Genomic DNA, 26,029 nt, shown 5'->3' on the forward strand with positions numbered 1-26,029 from the left:
GACTTGGAGAACAGTTGATTATGTTCTCTCTCTTGCTCTCTCTCTCTTTCTCTCTCTCTTTCTCTAAAATGACATGCCCATCTCTTTTTCTCTATCCCTCAGATCTTTGACAGCGAGCCCAAAGGGGAGGAGGAGATAGAGGTGTGCTTAGTGGATATCGCCTACGACGAGATCCCAGAGCGCTACTACAAGGAGTCTGAGGTGAGGAGGTCAAAGGTTAGAAGTCAAGGGTTAGGAATCCCAAGTCACTGTTTCAGCAGCAGTGGACATCGACAGTCACAATTTGCCATCGTTTTCCAATACTGGGGGGGGGGGGGGAGTGAACTCTCGGTGCTAGAAACCTGGTCGTTTCACAAAGTCAGAAAAAGTGTAAGAGGGTGATAACAGAATATCTAAGAGAATACAGTATTAGAAAAACTGCACTATCTAGAACCTAAAAGGGTTATTTGGCTGACCATGTAGGAGAACCCTTTGAAGAACCCTTTTTTGGTTCCAAGAACTACTTTGGTTCCAGGTTGAACCCTTCTACCTAGAACCAAAAAGGGTTCTCCTATGGGGACAGCCGAAGAACCCTTTTGGAATCCTTTTTTCTAAGAGTGTATACAAATCCCTATTTCTCTCATATCTCATTTGCTCATTGTACTCTCAGCCCTGAGGGTCAGCTAGCTGCTAGTTTCATCAGAGAGAGAGACCTCTAGCTGGTCATATCTCTCCTCTCAGCCCTGAGGGTCAGCTAGCTGCTAGTTTCATCAGAGAGAGACCTCTAGCTGGTCATATCTCTCCTCTCAGCCCTGAGGGTAAGCTAGCTGCTAGTTTCATCAGAGAGAGAGAGACCTCTAGCTGGTCATATCTCTCCTCTCAGCCCTGAGGGTCAGCTAGCTGCTAGTTTCATCAGAGAGAGAGACCTCTAGCTGGTCATATCTCTCCTCTCAGCCCTGAGGGTCAGCTAGCTGCTAGTTTCATCAGATAGAGAGACCTCTAGCTGGTCATATCTCTCCTCTCAGCCCTGAGGGTAAGCTAGCTGCTAGTTTCATCAGAGAGAGAGACCTCTAGCTGGTCATATCTCTCCTCTCAGCCCTGAGGGTCAGCTAGCTGCTAGTTTCATCGGAGAGAGAGAGACCTCTAGCTGGTCATATCTCTCCTCTCAGCCCTGAGGGTCAGCTAGCTGCTAGTTTCATCAGAGAGAGAGACCTCTAGCTGGTCATATCTCTCCTCTCAGCCCTGAGGGTCAGCTAGCTGCTAGTTTCATCAGAGAGAGAGAGACCTCTAGCTGGTCATGGCTGCCATTTACCATGTTCACCGCTGTATCCCTGCTCTCCGTCACGTTCCGTTCTTCCCTCTTCACAAGCCCCAGGGAGGGTTGATGTAGGGGTGGATGGAGGGAAGGGGGTGGAGGGATGGAGGAATACATGGTGTTATCTTCCTCAAACAGCCTCTTACAGCTTCTCACTCCTCTGATCACAGCTGGCTAACTGCCTCTCCATATGTGTGTGTGTGTGTGTATGTGTGTGTGTGGTGTGTGTGTGTGTGTGTGTGTGTGTGTGTGTGTGTGTGTGTGTGGTGGAGGGGGGTGGGGGGGTTATCCCATGTCTGTTATTAGAGTCAGGTGGACAGCAATGGATCTGTCTTTTATGTTTGACCAGAGGATGGGAATTGATGCCCTAGCCACCACATCCTTTTTCCTGGAATACAATATAATGTCAACCAGCCTATTTAAGTATATTTGATTTGATCTGAGCCATTTTTAGATCCCTGATACCTGCTGTGTTCAGGAGAGCATAGACTTAGTCTCATATGTTGCCAACTGCAGTAAGGTTTCACCTGGCATTGTTCAAATGTACCTACAAAGAGATGATTTTGACAGATGGTCATACTATTACATTAAGCTAGGAAAGCAAAACTCTGGTAAATTTGCCCAAATTCTCAGATTTTCCAGAAATCCTGTTTGGAATAATCCTGGAATCAGGAGGGAATAAACAAATAAATTGTAATATTCCAACCAGGAATTACAGAAACCTGGGAATTTTGGGGAACTTGCTGGAATTTTGCAACCCTAATTCAGACCTATTCTGTCTCGAGCGGAATGAACAGTTTAAGGAGTGAGTCAAGCGCAGGAGACTGAGGTCCGTTGGAACAATCTTAATTTAATAAATCCACGGGTAAGTTCCACATACGGCTAGGAGCATAACAGTCAGGAAAAATGACAAAAAGAAGCTCCGCTCAAAAGGCAGACGGGGTGCAGCCCGGCAACCCTAATGCCTATATAATATAAGTAACACCACACGTAACAACGAATAATCCCGCACAAATCCTAGCTAAACACAAACAGACTAAATACCCCCCCACTAATGACAAACACAAAACAGGTGCAAACAAAAAACAGACATAACTAATAGACACTGAAACACAGATCGGTGGCAGCCACCTTCTGTGGATGTTGTGACAGTACCCCTCCACTGACGCGCGGGTCCCGCAGCGCGCCGACGCCGGCCTCGGGGACGACCCGGAGGGCGAGGCGCCAGGCGATCCGGGCGGAGGTTGTGGAAATTCCGCAACATGGCTGGATCCAGAATGTCCCTCGCCGGGACCCAGCACCTCTCCTCTGGACCGTACCCCTCCCAGTCCACGAGGTACTGCAGGCACCCCACCCGACGTCGGGAGTCCAAGATGGCCCGGACTGTGTACGCCGGGGCCCCTCCGATGTCCAGGGGGGGCGGGGGGGCCTCCCGCACCTCAGCGTCCTGCAGCGGACCAGCTACCACCGGCCTGAGGAGAGACACATGAAACGAGGGGTTAATACGGTAATATGTAGGAAGTTGTAACCTATAACACACCTCGTTTATTCTCCTCAGGACTTTGAATGGCCCTACAAATCGTGGACCCAGCTTCCGGCAGGGCAGGCGGAGGGGCAGGTTCCGGGTCGAGAGCCAGACTCTATCCCCCGGGTTAAACACGGGGGCTTCACTGCGGTGGCGGTCAGCGCTCTCTTTGTGTCGTTCTCCAGCCTTCTTTATACACTCCTGGACCGCATGCCAGGTCTCCCTAGAGCGCTGGACCCATTCCTCCACCGCAGGAGCCTCTGTCTGGCTCTGTTGCCATGGCACCAGGACCGGCTGATACCCCAACACGACCTGGAAGGGTGACAGGTTAGTAGAGGAGTGGCGCTGAGAATTCTGGGCCATCTCAGCCCAGGGTACGAACCGCGCCCACTCCCCTGGCCGGTCCTGGCAATATGACCGCAGGAACCTGCCTACATCCTGGTTAATGCGCTCTACCTGCCCATTACTCTCGGGGTGGAAACCCGAGGTCAGGCTGACCGAGATCCCCAGCCTCTCCATAAACGACCTCCACACCCTGGACGTGACCTGGGGACCCCGATCAGATACGATATCCTCGGGCACCCCGTAGTGCCGGAAGAGGTGGGTGAATAGGGCCTCCGCGGTCTGTAGGGCCGTAGGAAGACCGGGCAACGGAAGCAGACGGCAGGACTTCGAGAACCGATCCACAACAACCAGGATCGTCGTATTTCCCTGAGATGGCGGGAGATCCGTAAGGAAATCCACCGAGAGGTGAGACCAAGGTCGTTGTGGAACGGGGAGGGGCTGTAATTTCCCTCGAGGCAGGTGCCTAGGAGCCTTACACTGGGCGCACACCGAACAGGAAGAGACATAGTGTGTTACATCCTCTCCCAAGGTGGGCCACCAGTACTTCCCCCTCAGGCCTCGCACTGTCTGTTCCACCCCAGGGTGACCCGAGGAGGGTAGAGTGTGGGCCCATCGGATCAAACGATCACGAACACCCAGCGGAACGAACTTCCGACCCGCGGGACATTGAGGTGGAGTGGGTTCGAGTCGACCCGCCCGCTCGATGTCCGCATCCACCTCCCACACCACCGGTGCCACCAGACAGGACGCCGGGAGTATGGGAGTGGGATCGATGGTCCGCTCCTCGGTGTCGTAGAGATGTGACAGTGCGTCGGCCTTCCGGTTCCGAGAACCCGGAATGTACGAAAGGGTGAACTGAAACCTCATAAAGAACATGGCCCACCTGGCTTGACGAGGATTCAGTCTCCTCGCTGCCCGGATGTAATCCAGGTTACGGTGGTCGGTCCAGATGAGAAAAGGATGACGTGCCCCCTCAAGCCAATGTCTCCACACTGTCAAAGCTTTGACCACAGCTAACAACTCCCTGTCCCCCACATCATAGTTGCGCTCCACCGGGCTCAGCTTCTTAGAAAAGAATGCGCAGGGACAGCGGTCCCTCCAAGCAGCGGTCCCTCCAAGCTCCATGGGCGTTGGAGCAGGAGGGATGGGAGGTGGAATGAATAGGCCCCGATCGGAACGTCCCCGGGCAGTTAGCAGGTTGTCCAGCCTGATGGATAAATCAATCAACTGGTCCAGAGTGGTGGTATGGTCCCGGCAAGCCAGCTCCCGGCGGACGTCCTCACGTAGACTACACCTGTAGTGGTCAATCAGGGCCCGCTCATTCCACCCCAATCCGGCGGCTAGAGTCCGGAACTCCAGCGCAAAGTCCTGAGCGCTCCTCGTCTCCTGCCTCAGATGAAATAATCGCTCGCCCGCCGCCTTGCCCTCCGGGGGATGATCGAATACCGCCCGGAAGCGGCGAGCGAACTCTGGGTAGTTGTCCTTTGCTGAGTCTGGGCCCACGAGACGAGGACGCTCACCCTCTCTTCATCGGAGGGAGAGGGCCGGACGGTCGCCAGGTACAGGTCCAACTGGAGCAAAAACCCCTTGCACCCAGCGGCCGTCCCATCGAACACCCTGGGAGCCATTATCCGTATCCCGCTTGTACTGGGTTCGGTTGGATTCGGTAGGGGCGCAGGGTGATGAATTGTTCCTGGTGGGGGTGATGGAGCGACTCGCTCCCAGCTCTCCAATCGGGTCAGCACCTGGTCCATGGCCGTGCCCAGTCGCTGGAGGAGGCTGGCATGTTGGCCGACTTGTTCCTCCATTGACAATGTTCCTGTCCCTGCTGACTCCATAAGTGGTGCGGGATTCTGTCACGAGCGGAATGAACAGTTTAAGGAGTGAGTCAAGCGCAGGAGACTGAGGTCCGTTGGAACAATCTTAATTTAATAAATCCACGGGTAAGTTCCACATATGGCTGGGAGCATAACAGTCAGGAAAAATGACAAAAAGAAGCTCCGCTCAAAAGGCAGACGGGGCGCAGCCCGGCAACCCTAATGCCTATATAATATAAGTAACACCACACGTAACAACGAACAATCCCGCACAAATCCTAGCTAAACACAGACAGACTAAATACCCCCCCCACTAATGACAAACACAAAACAGGTGCAAACAAAAAACAGACATAACTAATAGACACTGAAACACAGATCGGTGGCAGCTAGTAGGCCGGCGACGACGACCGCCGAGCGCCGCTCGACCGAGGAGAGGCGCCACCTTCTGTGGATGTTGTGACATATTCACATTATACCAGAACAATGATATACAGTTGAAGTCGGAAGTTTACATACACCTTAGCCAAATACATTTAAACTCAGTTTTTCACAATTGCTGACATTGAATCCTAGTAAAAATTCCCTGTCTTAGGTCAGTTAGGATCATCACTTTATTTTAAGAATGTGAAATGTCAGAATAATAGTAGAGAGAATTATTTAATTCAGCTTTTATTGCTTTCATCACATTCCCAGTGGGTCAGAAGTTTACATACACTCAATTAGTATTTGGTAGCATTGCCTTTAAATTGTTTAACTTGGGTCAAACGTTTCATGTAGCCTTCCACAAGCTTCCCACAATATGTTGGGTGAATTTTGGCCCATTCCTCCTGACAGAGCTGGTGTAACTGAGTCAGGTTTCTAGGCCTCTTTGCCCGCACATGCTTTTTCAGTTCTGCTCACAAATTTTCTATAGGATTGAGGTCAGGGCTTTGTGATGGCCACTCCAATGCCTTGACTTTGTTGTCCTTAAGCCATTTTGCCACAACTTTGGATGTATGCTTGGGGTCATTGTCCATTTGGAAGACCTATTTGCGACCAAGCTTTAACTTCCTTCCTCATGTTGACATCTATTTTGTGAAGTGCACCAGTCCCTCCTGCAGCAAAGCACCCCCACAACATGATGCTGCCACCCCCGTGCTTCACGGTTGGGATGGTGTTCTTCGGCTTGCAAGCCTCCCTTTTTCCTCCAAACATAACAATGGTCGTTATGGCCAAACAGTTATATTTCTGTTTCATCAGACCAGAGGACATTTCTCCAAAAAGTATGATCTTTGTCCCCATGTGCAGTTGCAAACCGTAGTCTGGCTTTTTTTATGGTGGTTTTGGAGCAGTGGCTTCTTCCTTGCTGAGCGGACTTTCAGGTTATGTCGATATAGGACTTGTTTTACTGTGGATATAGATACTTTTGTTCCTGTTTCCTCCAGCATCTTCACAAGGTCCTTTGCTGTTGTTCTGGGATTGATTTGCACTTTTGGCACCAAAGTACATACATCTCTATGAGACAGAACGCGTCTCCTTCCTGAGCGGTATGACGGCTGCGTGGTCCCATGGAGTTTATACTTGTGTACTATTGTTTGTACAGATGAACGTGATACATTCAGACATTTGGAAATTGCTCCCAAGGATGAACCAGACTTGTGGAGGTCAACAATTGTTTTCTGAGGTCTTGGCTGATTTCTTTTGATTTTCCCATTATGTCAAGCAAAGAGTCACTGAGTTTGAAGGTAGGCCTTGAACTACATCCACAGCTACACCTCAAATTATGTCAATTAGCCTATCAGAAGTGTCTAAAGACATGACATCATTTTCTGGAATTTTCCAAGCTGTTTAAAGGCACAGTCATCTTAGTATATGTAAACTTCTGACTCACTGGAATTGTGAAATAATCTGTCTGTAAACAATTGTTGGAAAAATGACGTGTCAAGCACAAAGTCGATGTTTATTTATTTATTTAAATTTTATTTTACCGTTATTTTACCAGGTAAGTTGACTGAGAACACATTCTCATTTACAGCAACAACCTGGGGAATAGTTTCAGGGGAGAGGAGGGGGATGAATGAGCCAATTGTAAACTGGGGATGATTAGGTGGCCGTGATGGTATGAGGGCCAGATTGGGAATTTAGCCAGGACACCAGGGTTAACACCCCTAGTCTTACAATAAGTGCAATGGGATCTTTAGTGACCAAAGAGAGTCAGGACACCCGTTTAACGTCCCATCTGAAAGACGGCACCCTACACAGGGCGGGGCATTGGGATATTTTTTAGACCAGAGGAAAGAGTCCCTCCTACTGGCCCTCCAATGTCCTAACCGACTTTCCAAAACCATAGTTTGTTAACAAGAAATTTGTGGAGTGGTTAAAAAACTTGTTTTTATGACTCCAACCTAAGTGTATGTAAACTTCCAACTTCAACTGTATAACTTGGTAATGTGCTCAAAGCACAGAGGTTTTCCTGCCAACATAAAAAAAAATACTCTAGGTTCTAGGCCATAACTAGTTTGTGGCTAGGCGGTATGCAGCTACTGACGAAAGTGACGCATAAATCGTCAACATCTAAATTTGTTGGTCGTTTCGGGGAGAATTGTAGCATTTCCACTAACCCTAAACCTAACCGTTGTCCTAACCTTAACCTAATGCTCCTAACCTGCTAGGTTAATTATCCTGTCCTGCTGTGTAAATTATCCTAACCTGCTAGGTTATTATCCTACCCTGCTCCGTAAGTTCTCCTAACCTGCTAGGTTAATTATCGTATCCTGCTGCGTATGTTCTCCTAACCTGCTAGGTTAATTATCCTATCCTGCTGTGTAAGTTCTCCTAACCTGCTAGGTTAATTATCCTATCCTGCTCCGTAAGTTCTCCTAACCTGCTAGGTTAATTATCCTATCCTGCTGCGTAAGTTCTCCTAACCTGCTAGGTTCATTATCGTATCCTTCTGCGTAAGTTCTCCTAACCTGCTAGGTTAATTATCCTATCCTGCTGCGTAAGTTCTCCTAACCTGCTAGGTTATTATCCTATCCTGCTGCGTAAGTTCTCCTAACCTGCTAGGTTAATTATCCTATCCTGCTGCGTAAGTTCTCCTAACCTGCTAGGTTATTATCCTATCCTGCTGCGTAAGTTCTCCTAACCTGCTAGGTTAATTATCCTATCCTGCTGCGTAAGTTCTCCTAACCTGCTAGGTTATTATCCTATCCTGCGGCGTAAGTTCTCCTAACCTGCTAGGTTATTATCCTATCCTGCTGCGTAAGTTCTCCTAACCTGCTAGGTTATTATCCTATCCTGCTGCGTAAGTTCTCCTAACCTGCTAGGTTAATTATCCTATCCTGCTCCGTAAGTTCTCCTAACCTGCTAGGTTATTATCCTATCCTGCTGCGTAAGTTCTCCTAACCTGCTAGGTTAATTATCCTATCCTGCTGTGTAAGTTCTCCTAACCTGCTACATAAAGTCAATTCTGTATACCATCTAGTCCTTACTCCATAACAAGGGCCCAGAGTTCTCTCCTGGTAAGGTCACATGATCATGAAACACCCCCCACACACCTTTGACCCAACCTAACCTAACTTTATCACGCGTCTCATCTGCAATCACGTAAAATGCCTTCAAGTTTCTCCTCCTGTGCATAGCGTGTGTGTGTGTGTGTGTGTGTGTGTGTGTGTGTGTGTGTGTGGTGTGTGTGTGTGTGTGTGGTGTGTGTGTGTGTGTGTGTGTGTGTGTGTGTGTGTGTGTGTGTGTACATGTGTGTGTGTGTGTACATGTGTGTGTGTGTACATGTGTGTGTGTGTGTGTGTGTACATGTGTGTGTACGTGGGTGTGTACGTGTGTGTGTGTACGTGTGTGTGTGTGAGACGCATCCCTTCTCACCATCCCAACACTGAGATACCTGACCTTGCTAATGAGCATTACAGTATAATGAGCCCCCAGGGAAGTGTGATTAATTCATGCATAATGGGTACTGTTTGTAACGAGAACCCCCCCCCCCCCCGAGCGGGCTGCTCCAGGCTGAGCTCTCCATGAGACTTGTACCCACCTGGTACCTACCATCCATTCTGCTGGACTGCTGGACAAAGAAAACATGGTTCATTCATACTTGTCAGGATGTTTTCTGCAAAACTCATTGGGTCGGAATTGAATTGCATTCCTGTATAGAGACATAACAATGAGGTGACACAGTGGCACTAAGCTCATGAGGTATGTGAAAGTTATATTCTTCAATGTCACTATGTCAAAAGAAGTCCAACATTGGATGTACCAATCCCGGACTGTAGCTTTAATCCTGTCCATACTGTGTTTCCATGGTTCCCTGTAGGACTTGCGGTACTTTAAATCAGAGAAGACAGACCGGGGTGTTCTACAGGAGGGCTGGATCGACAACCAGGAACCCATCATGTGCTCCTACAAACTGGTGACAGTCAAGTTCGAGGTGTGGGGTCTTCAGACACGGGTGGAGCAGTTTGTACACAAGGTCAGTCCAGTTATGTCTACCCACCATTTCTGTATCCACACACACACACACACACACACACACACACACACACACACACACACACACACACACACACACACACACACACACACACACACAGACAGGGACACACAGGCAAAAACACACTGGCGTTCTTCACTTCTTGCCCTCTCCCAATATAACTTGGTCAGCCATCCATTTCCTCTCCCTTCAATTCAATTTAGCCCCCTCCACACCTACCTATACCCCTGTTCCCCCTCTGAGCTGTCCCTCTCCTTGCCTGAGGGTCTCTTTCCCTGACATCACACACACAGCATTACTCATATAGGGACACACATGGCTAACATTAACTGGTGGAGGAAAGACAGAGAACAACTCTTAAAGTTCATCCTCTCTGACTCACCTGTCCTCTCGCTAAGTCTTCTAGCTTCCTTTCCTCTCTGACTCACCTGTCCTCTCGCTAAGTCTTCTAACTTCCTTTCTTCTCTGACTCACCTGTCCTCTCACTAAGTCTTCTAACTTCCTTTCCTCTCTGACTCACCTGTCCTCTCGCTAAGTCTTCTAACTTCCTTTCCTCTCTGACTCACCTGTCCTCTCACTAAGTCTTCTAACTTCCTTTCCTCTCTGACTCACCTGTCCTCTCACTAAGTCTTCTAACTTCCTTTCCTCTCTGACTCACCTGTCCTCTCACTAAGTCTTCTAACTTCCTTTCCTCTCTGACTCACCTGTCCTCTCACTAAGTCTTCTAACTTCCTTTCCTCTCTGATCACCTGTCCTCTCACTAATTCTTCTAACTTCCTTTCCTGTCCACCCTTCTTTCTTTCTCGCTCTCTCTTTCTCTCTCGCTCACTTTTCTCTCTCTCACCCTCTTTCTTTCTTTCTTTCTTTCTTTCTTTCTTTCTTTCTTTCTTTCTTTCTTTCTTTCTTTCTTTCTTTCTTTCTTTCTTTCTTTCTTTCTTTCTTTCTCACTCTCCCTCTTTACCTTCCTTCTCCTTCTCTCTCCGTCCTCAGGTTATCCGTGATGTCCTGCTCCTAGGACACAGACAAGCCTTTGCCTGGGTGGATGAGTGGATTGGTGAGGTTGCGTCGCGTCTTGTCTCTGTCCCAGTTAGTTGACATGTACGCTCAAATGTGAGCTAGCTTGTTTATACTGTGTGTTTATATATATTATTATTATCATTACATTTTTTAAATATATACACTGCTCAAAAAAATAAAGGGAACACTTAAACAACACATCCTAGATCTGAATGAAAGAAATAATCTTATTAAATACTTTTTTCTTTACATAGTTGAATGTGCTGACAACAAAATCACACAAAAATAATCAATGGAAATCCAATTTATCAACCCATGGAGGTCTGGATTTGGAGTCACACTCAAAATTAAAGTGGAAAACCACACTACAGGCTGATCCAACTTTGATGTAATGTCCTTAAAACAAGTCAAAATGAGGCTCAGTAGTGTGTGTGGCCTCCACGTGCCTGTATGACCTCCCTACAACGCCTGGGCATGCTCCTGATGAGGTGGTGGATGGTCTCCTGAGGGATCTCCTCCCAGACCTGGACTAAAGCATCCGCCAACTCCTGGACAGTCTGTGGTGCAACGTGGCGTTGGAGGATGGAGCGAGACATGATGTCCCAGATGTGCTCAATTGGATTCAGGTCTGGGGAATGGGCGGGCCAGTCCATAGCATCAATGCCTTCCTCTTGCCGGAACTGCTGACACACTCCAGCCACATGAGGTCTAGCATTGTCTTGCATTAGGAGGAACCCAGGGCCAACCGCACCAGCATATGGTCTCACAAGGGGTCTGAGGATCTCATCTCTGTACCTAATGGCAGTCAGGCTACCTCAGGCGAGCACATGGAGGGCTGTGCAGCCCCCCAAAGAAATGCCACCCCACACCATGACTGACCCACCGCAAAACCGGTCATGCTGGAGGATGTTGCAGGCAGCAGAACGTTCTCCACGGCGTCTCCAGACTCTGTCACGTTTGGCAAATGCCAAACGTCCTGCACGGTGTTGGGCTGTAAGCACAACCCCCACCTGTGGACGTCAGGCCCTCATACCACCCTTATGGAGTCTGTTTCTGACCGTTTGAGCAGACACATGCACATTTGTGGCCTGCTGGAGGTCATTTTGCAGGGCTCTGGCAGTGCTCCTCCTTGCACAAAGGCGGAGGTAGCGGTCCTGCTGCTGGGTTGTTGCCCTCCTACGGCCTCCTCCACGTCTCCTGGTGTACTGGCCTGTCTCCTGGTAGCGCCTCCATGCTCTGGACACTACGCTGACAGACACAGCAAACCTTCTTGCCACAGCTCGCATTGATGTGCCATCCTGGATGAGCTGCACTACCTGAGCCACTTGTGTGGGTTGTAGACTCCGTCTCATGCTACCACTAGAGTGAAAGCACCGCCAGCATTCAAAAGTGACCAAAACATCAGCCAGGAAGCATAGGAACTGAGAAGTGGTCTGTGGTCTCCACCTGCAGAACCACTCCTTTATTGGGGGTGTCTTGCTTATTGCCTATAATTTCCACCTGTTGTCTATTCCATTTGCACAACAGCATGAGAAATTTATTGTCAATCAGTGTTGCTTCCTAAGTGGACAGTTTGATTTCACAGAAGTGTGATTGACTTGGAGTTACATTGTGTTGTTTAAGTGTTCCCTTTATTTTTTTGAGCAGTATATTTCATAGTATTTGTATTTTATTGAGTAAGGAGATGGAGAGGGAGGGAGATGCAGACTAGTGCTGGGGCCAGGATTCTTACCCACTCTGAGGGGTGACGTGTATATGCTGCAGCGGCCCAGTTACCTGCTAGACCAGCCTCTGGCGCATAGCTACTATCTACTTCTATGTGACCATGATCTTCACTCTGCCTAATGTAGGACCTAGGCCACAGCACCAAGCACTGCTACTATCTACTATCTGTATATTTGAGTTTGTGTTCATTTGTCTGTTTCCTGAAAGCGATCTCAAAATATCAGTAACTCATCTATTCAAGCATTGATTTGTGTTAATAACCATTATTTTGTATGATGTTTTTAGTCTGAGAATTTCTTGTCTAAGCATGTCTTCAGTGTTTCAGTGATTTGCTTCACTGTTTCAACATGAGCAAAAGGTTTATAAAATGGATCTGTGTGGCCAGGATGGTCAAACACAAGGTACACTGCAACAAGACTTGAGTTCAATACTACAGTGTTTAAAATACCTTAAGCGTTTGCTTTAGCCTGTCTGGAGGGCCAGAAGGGCAGGGTTTGTATTTCCAATACTTTTTTATTGGTTCCAATGCAACAGGCAAGCTCAATCAACCCCAGCTTCACTATTTCAAATCATTTCTAACAGTATTGGAATGCAGATCTGACTGAAACTACACTTCTCACCCTGTTGTTACATTTGTTAACGGCCTTTTTTTAGGAAAAAAGACAATTCATAGGCCAGACCACTCTTTCATACATTTTGAATTATGTACTTAACTTTGTAAGTGTTTTTGAAAAGCTGACGCATTAGGATTGTCATGGAGAAGGAACATAAATATTTTTAATAATAACAATAATGATTCAATGTATTTATAAACGTTATTTTTAATCCCAGACCCCAGTCCCCGCAGGAGGCCTTTTGCCTTTTGGTAGGCCGTCAATGTAAATAATAATTTGTTCTAAACTGGCTTGCCTAGTTAAATAAAGGTTCAATTAAAAAAAAAAATGATAAAGCTCATTTCTCACAACCAATACGCTTTCTCGCTGACCTTCATCAGAGAAGCTCCCACTTGAGATGTATCCACTGCAAGAGAATTATTCAGAGAGTCTACACACAGGTACAGAGAGCACTTGACTCAGTACTGTATCGGTCATAGGATGAGAGAAGGTGAGAGCATGCCGAGTGTCAGTAGCTATTTTATTTGGGGCTTACAGAGCCTGGCTTTAAAGATAGAGGAACATTTAAGACCACACGAGCCTGCTCTTTATCCCTATTCACATACAACATGAGCCAGTATAAAGTACATAATTAGCACAGTAGATACACTATAGCCTTAGCTCAATCTAGATTGCATTGTTCCCCTTCCTCCAAGAGCTGTGGGAGATTCAGTGAAAGTGGCTGTATCACTGGAGGCCACTGAGGGGAGGACGGCTCATAATAATGGCTGGAACGGAGTGAATGGAATGACATCAAACACATTTGATACAATACCACCAATTCTACTCCAGTCATTACCACGAGCCTGTCCTCCCCAATTATGGTGGCACCAACCTCCTGTGGGCTGTATATCATCTGGGTCATATTAATTTAGCACCAAACGGAAGAAAATCAACTAAATCAGAGGGACTACCTGTGCAATAAGAAAAACAAGTTTTTATTTTCTGTTGCAAAACGTTTTCAAACGTTGTGTGCCCTAAATCAACATGACCCTGCTGTACAGCAGTGGTCCTTCCCTCCATCCTTGCATTGTGGTCTTCCACAGCCTACATTACTAAGGCTTGTCTAATAATATTCCTGACCACTATATCAAACCACCCTGTGTCCACCCACTAATGCATCCACTTCACATTAAAGGCCCAGTGCAGTCAAAAATGTGATTTTCTGTGTTTTATATTTATTTCCACACTACACACTACACTACAAAAAAAAATCCAAAAAGGAAACATGTTTTCGTCAGTTATCCCCATAGGAGAACCCTTTTTGGTTCCAGGTACAACCTGTTTTGGTTCTAGATATAACCCTTTTTGTTTATATGTAGAACCCTCTGTAGAAAGGATTCTACTTGGAACCAAAAGAGTTTTACCTGCAACCAAAACGTGTTCATCAAAGGGTTCTCCTATGCGGACAGCCGAAGAACCCTGTCAGGTTTTAGATAGCAACTGTTTTTCTAAGAGTGTATGAGGTTGGAATAATACTGTTAAATTGTGAACATTATGATAATGCCCTTTTAGTGTAAGAGCTATCTAAAATGTCAGCCTGTTTTGATGGGATGGAGTTTTGACCTGCCTGGTTACATCACCAGGTGGTAAATTAGTTCATAGACTGATAAGAAAGAGAGTTCCAAACCTCTCTGCCAATACAGCTAGTTTTCAGTTCTCCCAACTCAGACCAATCCCAGACAGTCCTAGAAAAATTCTTGCTTGAGAAATTGTTCTTTGCTAAGATACATTTTTGATTCTATTTTACCATTTTAATTTAAATCAATCACAGTAAGGTACTTAATTGTTACCCCAAAATTATTTGATATTGAGATAAAAATGGCTGCATTGGACCTTAACATATATCCATACCTGCCCATTACTTACTCTATATCACCAAGGGGCTGGTTTCCCAGAGCCAGGTGAAGTCTTTGATTTAAATCATTCTCAATTGAAAGTGCATTTTATTCCAGGACTATACTTAATTCACTATAGAAACTGGCTCTCAGGGGAAGGAAACAGTTTAGGGAACAGAAAAACCTTGTTTGAACGGGTTTATAACTTTATCATGCTGGTCAGAAAATTGGAGCAGAACAAATAAAATGTGGTTCTGTTCGGAAACAAAACAACTGTTTGTTGGTTTTTACTCTCATTGCACAGTCACCTCCCTGTAACACGGCTCTGGAAGGGAAAGGCAGCATAGTAACATGGTAAAATGTAGAATCAGACAATACTGGGCAGTTTCACCTGAATTTAATGTTGTTCTGGCTACTTTGACCATGTTATCACTGCTTTTTGGCCCATCAAGCGTTTGTCACTAATTTAACTACCCGCAGACTACGCCAACTTCCCCAGCTCTTTATGGTTGTGACCACCTGACCTCTTGCCGACCCTTCCCACTAGACCTTGCTCCTCCTGCACCAAGTGCCCTAGCTAGCTAACAGGTGGTGCGGTGGTGGTCTGGAACGTCTCCACAGATATAACTTGGGATGATGTGCAGGGGTACGGGAAACACATGCATGAGAAAACCAACATTAGAGTTGGCCATGTCCAACAACCACAGCATACCACAGCATAAACTCACCTGCCACCCACCGCCATCACTGGACGTGGTAGAGCGCCTTGAGACAGCCAGCCGTATGTCTTCACTCTTCCTTCACCGTTTCTCTGTCTGCTGGTGACTCATCTCCCTCTTCCTCTCTGACTCATTTCATGTCATCCATTCAAACACACTCAAACGTTCATGCATTGTCATTGACTGCATCAAAATGTATGCTTTGTTTGTCCTACCGGAACAGCACAGAACACGTGCACGGACCCAAACACACACACATACACATGCACACAAGTACACGCACACACACACACACAAGTGAGCAAGTCACTATTAGCATTTCACTGTTAGTCTACACATGTTGTTTACAAAGTATGTGACAAATTTGATTTGATTTGATACACTCACACACGTACACAGATACACACACACACACACACACACACACACACACACACACACACACACACACACACACACACACACACACAGACACTTGTGAGCAAGGATGATGACTGTCTCCTTTGGAACACACACAACTGATTATGAATTCAGATTTGTGTTCAGAGTAGGGAACATCTTTTCATGTATTGCTTGTATTCATCTCCAAGAGCCTTTGAAATGTAAGCTATTTTAAATCCAACAGGTGAAGTCAGATACGTATTTACTGTATAATGTAATTGTGTTATTACACTACAATGCTAAGACATACAGTAGATGTCATGGGGTTATAATATATCCCTCTCTCTCCCCTCCTGAAGAAATGACCATGGACGAGGTGAGAGAGTACGAGCGGGCCACCCAGGAGGCCACCAACCGTAAGATCGGCCCCTTCCCCCCATCCATCTCCATCACCGAGACCCCCCTGGCCTCGGTGGCCCGCAACGGGCCCTCCAGCGCCCCCTCCACCCCCCTCTCCACGGAGCCTCCAGAGTACCTCTCCGTGCCCAAGGACCGGCCCAGGAAGAAGTCGGCCCCAGAGACCTTGACCCTCCCCGACCCCAATCGCAGGGACTCAGGCTTCAGGCTGGCTAGCATCTTCTCCTGGGGCTCAACCCCTAGCCCCCAGCCTGAATAAGAGGGGGACCCATAGGTGTGCTATACACCTATCTACATTCAGGGGGTGGCTATGTACATCCATTTTGTCCCCTAGACAACGTATGTAAAAGGGAGTGTTGTTCACAGACCTCCTGTAACTTGGTGGTGTGGTAACCGCCTCTCCACAGACAGTTGCTGGTATCACCCTGAAGCCAACCACTGTCACCAACTAACTGTGTCTTGGTCTGCTTTTGCAGAGAGATAGTCAGAGAAAGCTCATGTGGAGGTCAATTATAGTCTGATTTAATTTAGTTCACATTCCTCTGAATACTTTGTGCTTCTCTTCAGCGTCTCAGTCCTCTTTCATCTCAGTTGATACTGTATCTCAGGGTTTGTTACCTAGATACACAGAGATCTGATGAGTAGACTCTTCAGTCAACACACTCAATCTTTCTGCATATGGATATAAATGTGTGGGATGATCAAACTCATTTCCTCCTTCTTTCTCCTTGCAGTCAAGCCCTCTTATTGGTTGGCAATTGACGCCATGTAATTTCAGATGGAATTGTGTGTTGGTTGTTATTCATGGTTTGTTGTAGGTCGCTGTGAACAGTTAGAGTAAAACGGTGGATTTCAGGAGAGTGTTATTTTATCCTGTGTTTTGTTTTGTAAATATGTATATTAAAGAGTCATCTATTGTAAAAATGCTGAATTCATTGATGTCTTTCAGTGCTATGGAATTGCTGTAATCTGTGTATTGGAGAGAGAAAAGAGGTCTGTGTAGAGCTCTAAAGTGGAGGCGTTCTCTTTCTAAATCTGAATTCTGTTGCTATAGTTTTGTTGGCCATGGTGTCCTTTAAAAGACATATATAAAAATGCATGGTTTGAATATCCAGCCTCTGCTTTTCTTTTAAACTGGGGAGAAAATGTACCTTTGAAATGGCTGTCTTCTATACGGTCTGGTGCTTTTCCTTTGTTTGTTACAGACTACGACAGGACAAAACATGTCTGATCAATGTTGTGATTTGGCTTGTAGGGATGATTTAAGTCATGAATTTGCAATCATGTTGTTGTGTTTTATATCAAATCAATAAATTAAATATTGCTCAAACAGCTGGTGTCATTCATATAAACGAAATGACAATAAATGGGGGAATTGTGATATCTGTAGTTAATCAGTTTTTGTTGAGTTTATTCAACTGAAATTACAAATGGGTTAGGTTAGTAGGGTCTGGCCTATTAGTCTGCAACTTGTCACTTGCAGTCGTCACTGGATGCTTATTGTACGTTGGGATAGGGTCCTTGCTATAGCTTTTTTACAACCAAACCTACATTGTTTATGTAAATAGCATGTTGTGGAAGGGTCCAGACACTTTTTTGTGTGATTTCACTTGATTTTGAGAAACTTACCCCCAACCAATTTCCTCATCCTCGTTGTGCAGTATGGGGGCTCTGAAAACAACATGAACAAAGGCGCCAAAAACACTTTTAGAAATGCAAAAGCTCTAAGTATAGTGATGCAAGTCTTTGCATGTTGTACACATTAAATTGTGTTATTTCTAACTTCCGCAACGTTATATTCCATTTTGTTGAGACTCGAGTGATACCTCTCCATCCGTTCTACATGTAACTGTCAAAATAAAAGAAACACGAGTAAATGAGGAATACAAAGTATATTGAAAGCAGGTGCTACCACACAGGAAGTTCCAGACACTTGTAGATCAGGCGACTCGTGATGGCCCAAATGCCCTATTAAGACACTTTATGTTGGTGTTTCTTTTATTTCATCAGTTACCTGTAGCAGCAGGCTACACAGAGAATGGAACAGCTGGATTGGGGAAGCAGCTCGAGTCGCAATAAATGGAATATAAAGTCCGGAATGACACAATTTCATGCTATACTGACAGCGTTTATGTTTCTAAAAGGATGTATTTGGGTGTTTTTGGAGCATTTGTTCATGTTTTTTCAGTGCCACCGTACTGCAAAACAAGCATGGGTGGTATGAGAGCTTCAAGTTCCTTGGCGTCCACATCACCAACAAACTAACATGGTCCAAGAACTCCAAGACAGTCGTGAAAGGGCACAACAAAACCTATTCCCCCTCAGGAGACTGAAAAGATTTGCCATGGGTCCTCAGATCCTCAAAAGGTTCTACAGCTGCACCATCGAGAGCATCCTGACTGGTTGCATCACTGCCTGGTATGGCAACTGCTCGGCCTCCGACCGCAAGGCACTACAGAGGGTATTGCAAACGGCCCAGTACATTACCGGGGCCAAGCTTCCTGCCATCCAGGACCTCTATACCAGGCGGTGTCAGAGGAAGGCCCTAAAAATTGTCAAAGACTCCAGCCACGTAAGTCATAGACTGTTCTCTCTGCTACCGCACGGCAATCGGTACTGGAGTGCCAAGTCTAGGTCCAAGAGGCTTCTAAACAGCTTCTACCCCTAAGCCATAAGACTCCTGAACATCATATCAAATACTATCCAGACTATTTGCATTGCCCCCCCCCCCCCCCCCCCCTTTTACACTGCTGCTACTCTCTGTTGTTATCATCTATAGATAGTCACTTTATAACTCTACCTACATGTACATATTACCTCAACTAACCGAAGCCCCTGCAAATTGACTCTGCCGGTACCCCCCTGTATATAGTCTCGCTATTGTTATTTTACTGCTGCTCTTTAATTACTTGCTACTTTTATTTCTTAGTCTTATCCATATATTTTTTAACTGCGTTGTTGGTTAGGGGCTCGTAAGTAAGCATTTCACTGTAAGGTCTACACCTGTTGTATTCGGCGCATGTGACTAATAACATTTGATGAAGTGTTAATGTCAAATGTACAGTGAAATGCCTTTCTTGCCAGGTCTAAACCCAACAATGCAGTAATCAACAAGAATGTAATACAAAAAATAACAAGGTAGAACAAAAACACAAGAAATAAAAATAAGAAAGCAAGAAAGTAAGTAAGAATATTATATACAGGGTCAGTTCCAGTACCATATTTACAATGTGCAGGGATACTGGAGAGATAGAGGTAGATAAAGTATTGTATTGAAACAGGCAGGAAGCAGGTCTCGAACCATCAACCTTCTAGCCCGAAGTCCAGCGTGCTATCGACTGTGCACCAAAAGCATGCTCGAGTGGGAGAGTCGATATCCGCGCATATACAGTTGAAGTCAGAAGTTTACATACACCTTAGCCAAATACATTTAAACTCAGTTTTTCACAACTCCTGACATTTAATCCTAGTAAAAATTCCCTGTCTTGGGTCAGTTAGGATCACCACTTTATTGTAAGAATGTGAAATGTCAGAATAATAGTAGAGAGAAATATATATTTGAGCTTTTATTTCTTTCATCACATTAACATTGGGTAAAAATAATACATTAATTCAATTAGTATTTGGTAACATTGCCTTTAAATTGTTTAACTTGGGTCAAACGTTTCATGTAGTCTTCCACAAGCTTCCCACAATAAGTTAGGTGAATTTTGGCCCATTCCTCCTGACAGAGCTGGTGTAAATGAGTCAGGTTTCTAGGCCTCCTTGCCCACACATGCTTTTTCAGTTCTACCCACACATTTTCTATAGGATTGAGGTCAGGGCTTTGTGATTGCCACTCCAATACCTTGACTTTGTTATCCTTAAGCCATTTTGCCACAACTTTGGAAGTATGCTTGGGGTCATTTTCCATTTGGAAGACCCATTTGCGACCAAGCTTTAACTTCCTGACTGATGTCTTGAGATGTTGCTTCAATATATCCACATAATTTTCCTGCCTCATGATGCCATCTATTTTGTGAAGTGCACCAGTCCCTCCTACAGCAAATTACCCCCACAACATGATGCTGCCACCCCCGTGCTTCATGGTTGGGATGGTGTTTTTCGACTTGCAAGTCTCCCCCTTTTTCCTCCAAACATAACAATGGTCATTATGGCCAAACAGTTCTATTTTTGTTTCATCAGACCAGAGGACATTTCTCCAAAAAGTACGATCTTTGTCCCCATGCGCAGTTGCAAACCGTAGTCTGGCTTTTTTTATGGCGGTTTTGGAGCAGTGGCTTCTTCCTTTCTCAGCTGCCTTTCAGGTTATGTCGATATAGGACTCGTTTTACTGTGTATATAGATACTTTTGTTCCGGTTTCCTCCAGCATCTTCACAAGGTCCTTTGCTGTTGTTCTGGGATTGATTTACACTTTTGGCACCAAAGTATGTTCATCTCTAGGAGACAGAACGCGTCTCCTTCCTGAGCGGTATGACGACTGCGTGGTCCCATGGTGTTTATACTTGCGTACTATTGTTTGTACAGATGAACGCGGTACCTTCAGGCGTTTGGAAATTGCTCCCAAGGATGAACCAGACTTGTGGTCAACATTTTCTTTTCTGAGGTCTTGGCTGATTTCTTTTGATTTTCCCATGATGTCAAGCAAAGAGGCACTGAGTTTGAAGGTAGGCCTTGAAATACATCCACAGGTACACCTCCAATTTACTCAAATGATGTCAATTAGCCTATCAGAAGCTTCTAAAGCCATGACATCATTTTCTGGAATTTTCCAAGCTGTTTAAAGGCACAGTCAACTTGGTGTATGTAAACTTCTGACCCACTGGAATTGTGATACAGTGAATTAATTATAAGTGAAATAATCTGTCTGTAAACAACTGTTGGAAAAATGACATGTCAAGCACAAAGTAAATGTCCTAACCGACTTGCCAAAACTATGGTTTGTTAACAAGAAATTTCTGGGGTGATTGAAAAACAAGTTTTAATGACTCCAACCTACGTGTATGTAAACTTCCAACTTCAACTGTAAACCCAGGGTCATTAGACAACTCCCTCCTTTCAATGAGCACATCCTCGTTTTAGCTTGCGACTCAATGTCTTACAGGAACGTGCTCACTGGCCACTGCCAGTGATACAGCCCAGGATCAAACCAGGGTCTGTGGTGACACCTCTAGCACTGTGATGCAGTGCCTTAGACCACTGAGCCACTCAGGAGCCCACGTATAGGGATAAGGTGACTAGGCATCAGGATATATGGTAAACAGATTAGCAGCAGCGTATATGATGATTGTAGGTTATGTGAGTGGGTGTGTGTGTTTAGTGTCAGTGTGCGTGAGTGTGTCGGCCCTGTGACTGTGCATAGAGACAGTGTAATATTATCTAATGAATGAATCACTGGTTGCGTTAGGTTTCTCAGAAACATTCAATTTACATCAAAAAAAGAGATTTGGTTGTAAAAAAAGCAAACTGCTCCCAAGGTTAGGGTTTATAGTAGGGACGTCCCAAGGATCCCTGAAAGCATTAACCGTTGGAGTTGAGGCTTTTATTTTGAAACGCTCACTGTAAAGTAACCGGAAGTACACTTTAATTGGAGCTTTGAACAATCGACGTCATCCAGCGGTACCAGCCTACTGCTGCTGTTCCAAAGCAAGCACAAGTCTCAACTTTTCTCAAAGCCGATAGATAACAAACCGGGTTGATTAAGGAAAGAGTGCGAGTCAACTGCACTTTTATACTTTCATTAAGGTTAATTGCAAGTGGAGCCATGTCATTTTGTTCCTTCTTCGGGGGTGAGGTCTTTAAAGACCACTTTAAAACTGGTAAGAGGCTCCTCAGCTAGCTAAGATAGCGTTGCAAGTTAGTCAGTTACAGTAGCTACAGTATCTTAGCTAACTTGTAAACATGAGATTAGTCAGTTAAAGTAACTTCTACATCTGCTTTGCCTGCTGTTTGGAGTTGTAGGCTGGGTTTCTGTATAAGCACTTTGTGATATCTGATGTAATAAGGGTTTTATAAATACATTTGATATGATTTGGGACGTCGTGGCACATAACTATAACGTCTGTGGTATCTTTTACAGTAACGTTAGCCCAACTGTGTCCTAAAATGGACTATGACCTAACTTATGCTCAATCAGTAGCTAACTAAAAGTAGCATGCTTTTGTAATCACTGATTACACAAGGCCCACGTTCAGTTGCCAAACGTTTTCGAACGTTGCAGATAGAAATACCATGAATAGAGCCGACGTGAGTCCTTATTCTACATGTCAGAGAGCCACGTTTGCTCTACATAGCTAACATGTTTCTATCTGAACGTTCCAAAACGTTGCATACTGCTGAACGCGCCCCTGGCTTTTACCAAACCGTGATGGAAGATTGAACCACCAGCCATTTGTTAAACTGTAGCAACTTATTCTACTGTGCCAAGAAAACAAATGTAAACCAAACGTTAGTAGTTGCAGTAACTATAAAGTATAATTGAAAGTAATAATTGTATTATGTATAAGTATACAATGTAGCGCCTATACAAGTATATTCAGATCTTAATGTGGCCACTTATGTCATCATTTCTCCTAAATGTAGGTTTTGACATGTCCTCCTGTTACATCACTCAAAGAGAATGTGTTGAACATGGATCCCTCCCATGTATAGATGACAAACCGGTTTGGTTAAGGAAATAATGCCAGTCAACTGCACTTTTCTCCTCTCATTGAGGATTATTCCTGGTGGATTAATGATGTTTTCACTGGTCAAATCATCCTGTAACTTCACTCAAAGAGAATGTGTTGAACATAGATCCTAGATCTACTTTTGGCTAATCTCACTAATCTTCTATCTCCCCAGGGTTATATGTGTGTGCCCAGTGTGGCCACCAGCTGTTCTCCAGCAGATCTAAGTACGAGCATTCCTCCCCCTGGCCTGCCTTCACTGAGACCGTCCTCCAGGACAGTGTGTCCAAGCACGAGGAGAGACCTGGGGCATTCAAGGTGAGATCCTCTCAGTTTGGGCCTGGAGTTGCATTGGACCAGAGTTGTGAAGTTTAGCTTAGGTACAGATCTAAGATCAGCTAAGCTTCCTCTTCCCCAATCGTAACCATTAGTGGGGGAAATGCAAAACTAACCCAAGATCATTGTCTATGGCACTGGTCACCAACCGAGTGACTGGTCGATCTTCTAGGCATTCGTAGTCGATCACAACACTTCTGTAGAAAAGCCAATGATAAAGGCTTGGGCTCCTTTATTAAAAAAATGTATTCGACTTTGTGCTTTGGGCGGAAGGTGCACTTGATTCAGAAGCCCTGCGCGCCGGGTAGGCAAAGAGTTCCCATTTTAAATGACTTCATTTGTCTGAAGGGACAAACTCTGCTTACCCAGTGGACCAGGAGAGCTGTGGCTAAATCAAGTGCTCCTACTGTGCTAGCCAATCAGATGGCTCAAATCACTTGGTACAGCTTCCACGACCCCTCAGCAAAGTTTGATAGTAGCGCTAGCCATGACCAGAGAGAAACTGTCAGGGAATACCGCAGAGCTGCTGTTTTTATGGTTGACTTCATGTTGACGTTTTTATTCAGCACTGTCAACACTGTTTTTATTCAACACTTTTACAAAACATAAACACGCTTCTCCTTCATTCCACTCGCGCTGCAGCTGCAATGCGTTAGTAGCCAAGTGTGTTGCTAGGCCTGCGTTTTTATTATTAGCAGCTCATGTCTATTTTAATATCGATGAATATTTCACTTTCTCTGGTCATAAGAACAGCATGAGTTTGTGCATGAGGCAGAAATAATGTGGTGCGACTCGAGTTTCAGTGGGAGGACAGTGTCCCCTCTGGTCAGTGTCCCCTCTGGTCAGTCTCACTGGAGGAAAGTAGAGAGCAGGGACCGTGATAGGTGGATGCTCTCCTGCTCTCTCCTTTCCTCCGCTGAGACTGACCATCAGATGCAGGTACCATTAATTCGTCCAGTAAAATAAAAAAGCTAATTATTTCAATTAATGCTCAACAATGCCTCGCAACTGATCTATTTTGTTATCAAAGCTTGAGTTTTGAAATATAATATGGTCTGAGAAGAACAATATTGGCAGGCCAAGCATATAGCCAAATATGCTGTGATAATTTATTAGGTCTACTGCACAAAAACATAATTCCTACAGAACAATTTTTTATAAAGTTAAGTCTTTTTTTTTTTTATAATCTGAGCGGTAAATTTCGGTTTGCTTTTTGACCGAGAAAGTGATCTTGACTCAGAAAAGATGGGTGACAACTTAACCCTCCTCCATAGGGGCATCCCTCTGTTGACTGTTCATTGCTAAGTAGTTGTCTGCTTCTGGTCAATGCACTGATGAGCCAATGTTCATTTCAACAGGATGTGTGTAGGATATTGCATTCGATTTCTGCATTTGTAAGCAGTGTTTCATTTTCAACCTGGGAAGGTCCTAACAATCATGTTTGATACGTTGATTGTGCATTGAACAAACATATAAACGCAACATGTAAAGTGTTGGTTTCATGAGCTGAAATAAAAAATCCCAGACATTTTCCATAGGCACAAAAAGCTTATTTCTGCAATTGGCATGCTGACTGCAGGAATGTTCACCAGAGCTGTTGCCAGATAATTTAATGTTAATTTCTCTACCATAAGCCGCCTCCAACATCATTTTAGAATATGTTGTACGTCCAACCGCCTCACAAGCGCAGACCATGTGTATGGTGTTGTGTGGTGGAACGGTTTGCCGATGTCAATGTTGTGAACAGAGTTTTATGAATGAAAACACTTTTTTTTCTTGATAAAAATTTGGCACATAGAATTGACTATACTGTTGTATGGAAAGATGGAATCTGATAGTTGTGTGTTTCAGGTCCGATGTGGGAAGTGTGGAAACGGACTGGGTCATGAGTTTGTGGGCGACGGGCCAAAGAAAGGACTCTCACGTTTCTGAATATTCAGCAGCTCACTGAAGTTCGTCCCTAAAGGTACGGGTTCACTGAAACTATGTAGTCACGGAATGTCAAGCCAATTTGATTAGATAATAGTCAAAACATGTCAATGTCTCTGGTTGATACCTAACCAATCTGACTGAGCACACGTTAACCACTGGATAGTTAGTTAATGTTACACTTAAAAACGTTGATGAATTAAAATGTTGTCCTGTCTCTCCACAGATAAGGTAGATGGACAGTAAGGTGAACAGCAGGGGTATGGAGTCACAGTGGTGGTAGAGCAGTAGGATTGTCTGGAGTCTCTGTCCTTCTGAAGGTGTGGAGGACAGTGGATGAAGTGTCCTGTGATAAAGCCCACTCTGGGACCTCCAGGACACTGATGGTCAATGTCTTCACTGGACAAGGACAGGGGAACTCCGACCAAATAGTCATCTACATTATGCAATAATACACAATCATAATATAACAATGATACACAATCATAACAATAATACACAATCATAACACAGACAAGTACAAGGAGTTACACAATTACACAAAGATATTCTGTCACTTAATCATTGTTTTATTTTTTATCTTAACATTGTCAGTGAAATGGGGGATCACTATGTAGCCTTCATAGTGTTGAATGTAACTTCAAGATGTCCTAATTTATATATAGTAGTGAAAGCAAACAAAAGTGTTTCAATCTACCAATGTATGTTAATCAGTTCTATCAATGATGTTATGAGCCTCTTAAAGATTTACAGTGATGTAAATAAAATCTCTATCGTCTTAACGGTCACAATGTGTAATACGCTAACAAAAAGAGAAATGAAACTGAGCAATAAAGGTATACTTTTATAGAAGATTACATTGTTTGTATTTTTATGGGCAC

At 44.9% G+C, this 26,029-nt stretch overlaps 2 protein-coding genes across 2 annotated transcripts in view; both read left to right on the forward strand.

The window, feature by feature from the left end:
- Positions 1 to 17,595, forward strand: part of LOC106606702 (cytoplasmic phosphatidylinositol transfer protein 1) — a 120,322-nt gene extending 102,727 nt beyond the window's left edge. Inside the window, exons 6-9 of the mRNA XM_014203058.3 lie at positions 103 to 201; positions 9,288 to 9,443; positions 10,455 to 10,518; positions 16,157 to 17,595. Of these exons, the coding sequence (XP_014058533.3) occupies positions 103 to 201; positions 9,288 to 9,443; positions 10,455 to 10,518; positions 16,157 to 16,473 (636 nt within the window). The 3' untranslated portion in view covers positions 16,474 to 17,595. The remainder of the gene's footprint in view (positions 1 to 102; positions 202 to 9,287; positions 9,444 to 10,454; positions 10,519 to 16,156) is intronic.
- A 4,213-nt stretch (positions 17,596 to 21,808) lies between these two features.
- LOC106606701 (methionine-R-sulfoxide reductase B1-A) lies at positions 21,809 to 26,002 on the forward strand. Its single transcript, XM_014203057.3, has 4 exons — positions 21,809 to 22,034; positions 23,059 to 23,201; positions 25,071 to 25,185; positions 25,375 to 26,002. Exons 1-4 carry the CDS (start codon positions 21,980 to 21,982, stop codon positions 25,392 to 25,394), a joined length of 333 nt encoding a protein of 110 aa, XP_014058532.1. The 5' UTR covers positions 21,809 to 21,979; the 3' UTR covers positions 25,395 to 26,002.
- Positions 26,003 to 26,029: the final 27 nt, after the last annotated feature.

This window comes from Salmo salar, chromosome 06 (assembly GCF_965601325.2).
Source record: "Salmo salar chromosome 06, fSalSal1, whole genome shotgun sequence".
In the NCBI taxonomy this organism is placed as follows: domain Eukaryota; kingdom Metazoa; phylum Chordata; class Actinopteri; order Salmoniformes; family Salmonidae; genus Salmo; species Salmo salar.